This window comes from Fonsecaea monophora (genome assembly GCF_001642475.1).
Source record: "Fonsecaea monophora strain CBS 269.37 chromosome Unknown Scaff153, whole genome shotgun sequence".
Taxonomy (NCBI): domain Eukaryota; kingdom Fungi; phylum Ascomycota; class Eurotiomycetes; order Chaetothyriales; family Herpotrichiellaceae; genus Fonsecaea; species Fonsecaea monophora.
This window is the reverse complement of record NW_019174084.1, coordinates 46854-56517: the sequence shown is the minus strand read 5'-3', so window position 1 is coordinate 56517 and position 9664 is coordinate 46854. Positions and strand designations below refer to the sequence as shown.

At 53.6% G+C, this 9664-nt stretch overlaps 4 protein-coding genes across 4 annotated transcripts; 2 read left to right on the top strand and 2 right to left on the bottom strand.

Annotated features, from left to right (window-relative positions):
• Positions 1-592: 592 nt before the first annotated feature.
• On the bottom strand, positions 593-1679 carry AYO21_11320 (hypothetical protein; the record flags this gene model as incomplete). Its single annotated transcript, XM_022661216.1, has 2 exons — positions 593-1531; positions 1584-1679. 2 exons carry the CDS (start codon positions 1677-1679, stop codon positions 593-595), a joined length of 1035 nt encoding a protein of 344 aa, XP_022506490.1.
• Positions 1680-2274: 595 nt separating this feature from the next.
• On the top strand, positions 2275-2746 carry AYO21_11319 (60S ribosomal protein L44; the record flags this gene model as incomplete). Its single annotated transcript, XM_022661215.1, has 3 exons — positions 2275-2394; positions 2470-2654; positions 2707-2746. 3 exons carry the CDS (start codon positions 2275-2277, stop codon positions 2744-2746), a joined length of 345 nt encoding a protein of 114 aa, XP_022506489.1.
• A 1303-nt stretch (positions 2747-4049) lies between these two features.
• Positions 4050-4721, top strand: AYO21_11318 (hypothetical protein; the record flags this gene model as incomplete). The annotated part of the gene is made up of 1 exon (XM_022661214.1): positions 4050-4721. One exon carries the CDS (start codon positions 4050-4052, stop codon positions 4719-4721), a length of 672 nt encoding a protein of 223 aa, XP_022506488.1.
• Positions 4722-5685: 964 nt separating this feature from the next.
• Positions 5686-8749, bottom strand: AYO21_11317 (hypothetical protein; the record flags this gene model as incomplete). The annotated part of the gene is made up of 3 exons (XM_022661213.1): positions 5686-6143; positions 6266-6691; positions 6739-8749. The coding sequence occupies 3 exons, from the start codon at positions 8747-8749 to the stop codon at positions 5686-5688; spliced, it is 2895 nt and encodes a 964-aa protein (XP_022506487.1).
• Positions 8750-9664: the final 915 nt, after the last annotated feature.

The window sequence follows — 9664 nt, the reverse complement described above, 5'->3', positions numbered from 1 at the left end:
CCCCCCAAATTCCCCGGGATTCTCCTCGGCGAGAAAATGACCAGAACCCGGGACCACAACCAGCGTGACATGGTCGTAAAACTCCTTGGCCATGTCACATGCCTCGTCCGCGGTCATGATACTCGTGTCGCCAACCAAGAGCATGTTGGAGTAGACGTCTTGGTAATTTCGAGCCCGATCGGTGATGGAGTTCAATGGGTAAGAAAGTAAGTTTTCCAGTATACACATACACAGAGGGAAAAGTTCCATGGCGTGCTCTTCTGGGCATTAGTCCGTCATCTATTACCTATCAATTTCAAACGGTGAGGGAATGTAAAAAGTATCCCGGCTGTTTCAGCATCATGTCCAGCGTCATAAGAGATGGCTCGAGAGAAAGTTGAGGGATAAGCCTGCGGGAAAGGTATATCCGGTTGTATGGTCCCTGGAATGCACCATGGCCAACAGAAACCAATGATCAAAAGGGGTGTCCCGTATTGAAACAGGGTATATTGCCAAAAAAAAAAATCCACATTACCTCTTGACAAGAGCAAACAAATCGAAAACAGGTACGCGCACCCCCCCCCCCCCCCTCGGGAGCCTCCAGGGCGTAAAGTCACGAGATCTTTGCCGCTGGTGTATCGCCATAGACAAATCCCTCCCCAAGGTAAATGGTTGCGCCTCCGCCGTACCATAGAGTGCCGTTTCGGAAGTCGAGACCCTTTTCCTCGCCCACAACCCACTCACCCCCTGGCATGATCAAGTGTCCTTCTTGAGGCCAGTATTCCGCTTCAAGCCACTTATTGATCATTTCAAGCTCACCGATCCATCGTTTTCGCTTCTTGATGTCAAGAGTCACGCTCTCGTCCAACGGATCTCCTCCGAACACGTTGGGGGAGTTGAACCTCGCAATCGTAAGATGAGCCGAAGGCACAACATATCTGGAGCCAACCTGGATCCCCGAATCTGTTATAGTAGCGTATGTGTCGCGGCGCAAATGGTGATATGTGTATCGATCATCATCAGCTGTCCGACCATTTGACGGTGACTCCCATGCAGCCGGCACAAAGCTCAAAGCAAGAGCCGCCGAGTCGTAGCTCAGAAGAGGTTTGACAAGCCTAGCTCTATGCGAGGAAGTATGATCTGCGATCGACTTGCAGTGATCTTTGAGTGTATTCATCAGATCAGTAATCTCAGATTCGGTCTTGGAGTGGGCGACCTCCATCACCGTCATATGTAGATTGTCAAGAGGCATGAGCCAGAGATCTGTATGGTGAGTCGCGCGAACCCTGTAGGATTCTGGGAGCATACCTGGAGCAGCATCCTTCAGCTTGGACTGTATGACATCTACCAGTGTCTTGACTCTCTGAGGTGGCCTCCCCCAGAAGACGAGACAGTGACGAGGGTCTATGTACGATAGATCCTTCCTGGGTCCATCGAGCTTGACAAGATGCTCGTCGAGGATCCAGCCTTTGAAGTCGTCGCTGAGGATTTTCTCTCGTTGCTGCGCATTCCGCGTTGTCCGATGTGTAGCATACCGCTCTTGAATCAGTTTCTGGGACCCATACATTAGATAGAATCACACCATATAGACGACCAAGACTGACAGGGTCACCATGGCAAGCATTGATCAGGCCGTCGAAAGGGTTTGCAGTGACAGGAGTGGAGCTGCCGGACAGATCTTCAAAGTTGACTTTGGCCATGGCTTCTCCTGCCACCTGCTTCTCTGGTCGGCCTGACCAAGATGGAGGGGTCGAAGACGAGGTTGAAGAAGTTGCAAGCAGTGACGCGTAGTGGGGAGATGATGGTGTAGGTTCTTTTCGGAATAAAGATAATCCGCTATCTCGTTACTAAGCTAAGACTTATCGGAAAACCTGCCCTAATACCCACTGTCCGCACATTTTCACACTGTGCGTCTTGGCATCTGGCTGCGGTTTGCGCTCAATCCTCAAACTGCCAGTCGATACCTTCATCTGCAATAACCAAACCTTGCTCAAACCTTTGCGGCCAGTCACATAGTCAAGATGGTGAGTACCTTCTGTCACGAATTTGCATGCCTTGCGTTATACCTCCGTGATATACACGCTGCGGTAGTGGATCGGCGAGACGAATGATGAAGAGATGGACTACATTGCGAAAAGAGACGGGAACAACGAGGTCAACACCTGCATAAATTCGGACCGAGAAATCGAAACGAGTATCTCGTCCAGACCCCGACAAGATCTTTTGAGCGGTGCAATTGGCGGCTCTTTGAACACATCGATTTGATCAAACTGCGAGTCTGCAAAGTATTTGACAATGCTAACCAATGTCTCATTTCATCAGGTCAACGTTCCCAAGACCCGCCGCACCTACTGCAAGGGCAAGACCTGCAAGAAGCACACCCAACACAAAGTTACACAGTACAAGGCTGGCAAAGTACGAGAATCTCTTCCCCAGCCGCTCTGCGTATAACGACATGGGGATGAGAGGACACTGACAAATGTTGGATAGGCCTCGCTGTTCGCGCAAGGAAAACGTCGATATGACCGCAAGCAGTCCGGTTACGGTGGTCAAACGAAGCCCGTGTTCCACAAGAAGGCCAAGACAACCAAGAAGGTGGTGCTGAGATTGGAGTGCACAGTATGCAAGACCAAGGCACAATTATCGTTGAAGCGATGCAAGCACTTTGAGTTGGGGTATGTTATCGACCTGCCAAGTGAGAATGCCATGCTGACATGAGTTCTACAGTGGTGACAAGAAGACGAAGGGTGCGGCTCTTGTGTTCTAAACGTGGTGGTTTTGCGATGGTCCTTCGGGCTGGCGAGATACATGGCACGGGTGTGATCAGGTGGTCAAGATTCATCTCAGAGAATCAAATGGTAGCGATAATCCGGCTGATGGAGATGAAATGGAGATACAACCCTGCACGGCCATATGCGTGATGCTCACACAGGTCCCAATATTCTACTTGGGTGTCATCTAGACTGACGCTCTGTATGGGCCGGCTACATTCTGATGACCAACGCCCGCAATTGAATGTTATGTGCGCCTGTTCTGTGCATATTGAGTCCAGCTGCCCAATCTGTTTCAAGCTCGCATCACCCGTAGGTTGACCTCGCCTTTAGCGACTCAAAGAGGGCGTCTACAAGCATCTACGAATGTGGACTACACAGTACTATCGTGGCAGAGAAGCCAACGAACAAAGGCACTTTACCGTACCTTGTCCTTGAACCGGTTCAACTGTTCGCCCATGACCTCTGGTGGTGGCTACAGCAGAACAACCGACTCGTCCGTCTAACGCGGGAAAGTCGGCACGCCGAATACGTCGCTCCAAATACGAGAACCACCACCACTGCCACCTGACCTGGAAAGTATATACTGTCACCAGCATTAGTTTTACCCCACGAATAACTAACTACTCTGCCTCTTAATAGGTCTGTAACCCCTACAAGTCTTCTCAAGGCAACCAGGAACAAATGACGCATCCCAGACCGAACGGCCGAGCCTTTCTGTACAACCAACCTCTCCCACCTTTCACTCTGCCTCATTGTTGATCAGAAGACGATTTGTTCTATTAATATCAATTCACTCAAAAAAGTGAGGGATCAGCGTTCCGACGGTCCGGTCTAGCACTCGACGACATACCTACAAGTTCTGTATGTATGTAGGACACAAGCGCCAGGTAGGAAGGGAAGCACAGCAACCAACCCACTCATGCAACTTGGTCAGAAGTTGAATCCGAGTCACAAATACCCGTCCTCCTTACCTTCCTTACTTTACATATCTTCGTCACCTACGTCTCTCAAAGACCCGAACGTTCGAATCGTAAGGCCTGGTAATAACAAACGGCTCGAATTGAGACACCACCCACACTTGAGCCATCCCAACCGACCGGGGTCGAAGGTCTCCGTTTAGGACTCTCGACGAGATCAAACTGTCTTGACCCGTCATTCCATCCCTTCAAAGTTGACACCATCTCTCAAGCACGTCTCCCCCCCCTTCTGTTTCCACCACAATTTCCGACCCCATCCATCCACCCATCGATAGTATCCATCGACTTGTCCTTCCCCCTCAGTTTCTCCGCCCCCAAGATGCCAACCATATTCACAAACGAGTACTCGCGCGGGCCGCTCTACCAGTACTGGAAGGAGCGGAACCAGGAGGAAAAGGCTCTGCGCGAGCAGCGCGTCCAGGAAGCCAAACTCCGCAGCAAGGGGTTCCGCCCCATGGACCCGGCGTTCGGGCCCAGCAGCTCGGACTCGTACGCCCAGCGGGCTGCGAGCGGGCCACCGGCGTATCGACGCGAATCTGATGCTACGAGGGAAAGCGTTGAAGGGTCGTCGGCGGCAGGGGCGGGAGCGGGAGTGGGAGCAGCGCAACACTCACAGCGAGGGCCTATTGGCACCGTTGGCGGAGATGACGAGCTGCCCTCATACGGTGCGTCGACAGACCTGCCAGCAGCAGCAGGCGAGGGCAGCGATCAAACCCTCCTGTCCGCCGAAGAGGAAAAAGCCCGCCTGCGCCAACTCGAGGAACAACAGCGTCAGATCCAATCCGACTCGGCCCTCGCTCAGACGCTCTCGGCAGAGGAGGAGCAAGAACAAGCCGCACAGGGTGAAGAGACCGACGCCGCAGCAGCAGCAGCAGCAGCAGCAGCAGGAAAAGGCAAACAGCCCGAACGACGCAAAAGCACCGCGGGCAAGATCGGACGGTGGCTGGCCGACGCGGCGAGCGGGTATACCAAGAAACAGGAACGGTGGTGATAAAAGGAGAACGACGCAGCGTTGACATTTACTTGACCTTGTTCTACTTTACCTAACATGACTTGCTACCTACCTAGGTATCGACCTTAGATACCTTAGGTACTGGATGTACGTAGGATTGTATGCATTATATGACTCACGGACCTGTACCTATACCTCATCTCTCGTACACGGTACGGTAACGGCAACGGTATAGTACAGTATACCTAGGTAGGTAGTATAATGTAGTATAGCCAGATATGAACGATACCCGAACTGAAAGACAAGGCAAGGCAAGGCATACTATTCCCCAACCCATTGTCCGACCTGCACGTCTCAGACTAGCACGATCAGTCATTGTCTATCTATGCAGTCTGAAGAAGAGTGAACAGAGATCTTTCATTAGCAAAACGTTGACAAATGTCCAAAACTATCCCCATCTCAATCCCTTCCAAGCACGATCATAAGTCGTCAGAGACTGGCATCGGGATCAAACTCCCAAGTCCCCGTCTTTTTCAAATTGCTGGCATTCGTCTTCCCAGCTACATGTGTCGTTTTCATCTGGCTTATGTTTCCTTCGTAGACATTCGTGATCATGATGGGCAAATAATCCACGCTTCAAGTGGTCGTCATCACTTCATGACGCAGATGCAGTCAAACCAACTAAACTCCCAAGAAACCCCTCTCCACCAAAGCAAAATGAGACTCGTAATGTGTCTGTGTACCATGCTTCTTTCTAAATGCTCAACGAGGACTCCGTCGTATCATAAAGGTCCTCAGGTTTATCTGCCCCGCCTCCTCCGGTCGTCTGGTCCAAACAACCCATCCAAGAAATTCCCAAATACCTTGCCTGCTGCTCCCTTTCCAGAAAGAATCTCATTCAGCCGTTCCGCAAGGGGATCCTCGCCAGGCTCGGGTTTCTTGCGCCCCTTCTCGTCGAACCTAGGAGGTAGTTCGATCGTAGCATCAGAATCAGTGGGACTCGTTACACGCTCGAGCCTTGAGCCTTGGTAACCTGAGCTGGGTTCACCTCGAGATGAACTCGGTTCAGAAGAGCGACGACGCCGGTGATGTCGTCGTCGATCGCCACCTTCGGCCGAGTCTGGGTCGAGTGATTGAGACGAATGTTCTCGCCTTCTTCGACGCTGCTCGTCGGGAGTGGAATCTGTGTCGTCTTCCGCTTCATACCCGCGAGAGTGCGAATGCTTGTGTCTATGGCGGTGACGTTCGGGACTTGATGCTTCCGATTCCACGGGTACAGCATCAGAGACTTCAGGAGTCTCGACAAACTGCACGCTTTTCCGACTTGATGGAGCTGGCTGGGATTGCGAGCGTGGAGGAGATACACCTCGTCCACTTGGAGGAGAATAGGTTCCCTGACGCGGGGGATTGGGAGCCGGTGGCGGAAGATTGATTGGATCATTTTGGGAAGGGTCGTGCGTACTAAAGAACGGCGGAGGCGGAGTCGGCACGGAACGATTTAGACCTAATTTCCCAAGAATGTCAGCCACGAGAAACTGCCTAACCCGAGAAGTGCTTGCAAAAGGTACATGACAATGACGTACCATCTGGGACATGGCTCTGGTCATTACTGGGAAAAGTAGGCGCAACAGAATTGCCAAATATAGGATTCGGCTCAGCACTCACATTTTCAGGACCACGTGGTGCGTAAGGGTTTGCACCAGAAGCATACGCATCGTATGGTTGAGCAGGAGCTGGCGGAGCACCAGGAGGTGGTGGGGGAGGAGGATAGGCCTGTGCAGGATAGGGGGCAGCACCAGGTGGAGCTGTACCAGGGCCAGTTTGCGAGGGATACGGTTGAGGCACAGCTCCTGGTGGAGGCGGGAATTGACTGCTTTGCGGATAGAATCCTTGTTGACTTGCATACGGATCGTTGACGGGTCCAGGAGGTGGTGGCGTCGGGGCATACTGTGCTCCGGGATTATAGTTGTCCTCGTAAGGATCACGACCGTAGCCTTCCTCTTCTCGACCTAAGCCCGTGTCAGCATTTCATCTCTCGGGGTCCAAACAGACTTACGCTTTCGTGCGCGACGTTCGCGTCTCTCTTGCTTCCTCTTTTCATACTCGGTCGCTCCAATCGCCCCTGCAGCGGCAGCTGCTGTCATCTTTGCGGCATCGCGCGAATGTCTGCGTCTGCTGCGGTCTGGGGAGGAGCTGGAACTGCGAGACGACCTTCGACCACCTCGTTCACGACTCAGACTCCGGCTTCTACTTCTGGTCCCTCGTTGGGCCCCGTAACCTGCTGCTGCACCTGTGGCAGCGGGCACAACAGCGTTCGAGTAGTATCCATCTGCTGGTGGCGGTCTCCCATAGTAATCTGGGCCGAAATTGTTGCCATACATGGGTGCGTTTCCGTATTCGATTAGCCCCGGATCAGTCATTGCAGCTTGCGCGGGCCCATCGTAGTACGCATGCTCAGATCTCGCCCGGCTTCTGGACCGTGAGCGAGCACGACGCCGCTCGTCCACAATCTCTTCGGCTTCTTTCTTCGCTTTATGTTTTTCATATAACCCGGCAACAGCGGCACTACCTAGTCCAGCAGCGACGACGGGGAGTGCCTGTCTGATGCGGCTCCGGGATCGTTCCTTGCCGTCCCGAGCCCGAGACTTGCTTCTAGCATGCTCAATCAATGCCGCAACGATGGCACCGCCCGCACCAGCCTTCGCAATCGTGTTTCGGCGGTGCTTGGGATTACGGGCATCGTCGGTCGGCGCATCGGGATCGTCTTCAAGACTCGAAACAGACTCTCTCCGGCGTCGAGAGCGCGATCGGCTGCGGCCACGGTCACCCTCGTCTTTGGACTTGTTCATGCGCTTGGAGGCAATAGTTGCAGCAGCTGCGAGTGCGGCCGCCCCGAGACCCACCGCTCCAAGAGTCTTGAGTTTCGACGGCGATGAGGAACGAGACCTGCTTCGACGTCGAGAACGTCCTGGCGACCTTGACCCAGATCGGGAATGGTGCCGGCTTTTGCTGCGGTGCATTGACCTGGCACGGTGGATACCTTCGGCAGTAAGAGCGCCCAAGGCGCCAGCCCCGAGATCGCGTCCCATCCGACCGATACCATGGGGGACATCACGGCCTTCTTTCTTTTTGTGATTTCGAAGAAGCTCTGCTGCACCGACGCCTGCGAGGACACCGGCAGCAAGGCCTCGTTTACGGTCAGGACTAGGGCTTTCTTCACGGGTTTCTTTGCGGACATAGACCATGCTGTCGTCGCTGCTGTAATCGCGGCCTCTTTGGGAGACCGAATCATGAGGACTCACAGACCGGCGTCGACTCCGACGCTCATAGTAGTCGTCGTCATCGCGACGGTCGTCAATGCGCTCCCTGATCTTTTTCTCGTAGAAGTAGTCCTCTTCTCCACGAGGCGAGCGAGGCGGCGGGTCTCGGCGGACGATGCTACGTTCTTCGTCGATGTCCGCCTTGCGGACAATTTGATAGTCGTCATCGTGGACTCTCTCTCGAATAATGATGGGCTCCTGACGAATGATGATGGTCTGCGGAGGTGGTGGAGGAGAAAAATAGTCGGTGGTACGGGTATATCGTTGCACATCACGATCGTCATACCCTCGTGGTGACAGCACCTCATAGTCGTCTCGAAAGCGGGTGTCGACAACCTTGCGGTCCTCGTACCGGGTCACATCGAAATCACTCCGATGAGGATCATCGCGTTCAGTTGTGCGTCTGATGACGAGCTCCCTCTCTGTGACAGGTTCTTCCCGTCGTGTGTCGTAGACATAGTCTCTGCGAGGTTCATCATCTCTTTCGCGCTTGATAACCAATTCACGCTCTGTGTAGCGGGGTTCTTCGCGACGCACAGGCTCTTCGACCTCACGGCGAACGAACCGAGTCTCCTCGAGCCTTTCGCCTGCACGTTCGGGGACAAACCGCCGCTCCCGGCCCACAGAGGAGCGGCTGTCATCTTCTTTCACCACATAGCGCTTCACAGTTGTGTATCCGCCATCGCGTCGGCTGGACGAGACCGATGTTCGGGAGTCGTCGAACTTCTCACGGTACACCGAGCCCATTTTGGGGCCGGAAGAGGGGAGTAGCAGGAGTTGCAGCCGTCCAAATCAGTCCAAGCGTAATTAGAAGGATATATCACATGCACGGGTTTGTCAGAGTTGCGCGGGGTTGAGGAACGATGTGGATTTTTTTGCAGACGGTTTTCGGGAGTGTTCTCGAGACGTTGAAGAAGATGCCCAGAAATGAAGAGGAAGAAGTGAAACAAATGCAGAAGGCAGAGACGAAAGGCAAGAAGAGGATGAGCGGTCGAGTTGAGCTGGCAGCAGGTGACAATTCACACCCAAGCTGGAAGGATCAGATGGTGCATGCAACCGGACTGCGGGCGGTCAGGACGGGAGACGGACGAGCCGGACCTCCCAAGGTTGTGCGCGTGTCCCTAGATTTAATCTTATCCCCTTTGTGTTGTGTGTGTGGGCGCTGGAAGGGCCTCTTGGAGAAAGCAAAGCCAACTGCGCACAGAACGCCGAGAAGTCTGAACGATACTGGCTGGATAGGTGGGTATAAAAGCAGGCTTGGACAACTTAAACGGTCATGCAGAGAGTCGACTTGGGTGGCGTAGCGGCGAATAGAGGAGGGGTGGCGGGAGGGGATGGAGGAGTCGAAGGAGATAGAGGGGGTGGTAGAAGAGACGAAAAGAGAGGAACAGAAGGTGGAAGAAGGCCCATGTGGCCCATCTGGTCTTTAGGGACTCAACTAAATTGAAACAGCAACCAGCCATCCAGTCAGTTCAGTCAGTCAGCCAGCCAACCAACCAACCAGCCTCTGCTGCTTAATGGCCGTTGAGAGAAATAATAACAGACCAAGTCACAAAGTCAGAGGCAGCGTGACGTACATTGCATACGGCGCCCAACCACCCCATTGGTGCCCCACCAGCGCCTTGCCAGCGCTCGCCCACCTGGGCAGTTGTTTGTTTTCGC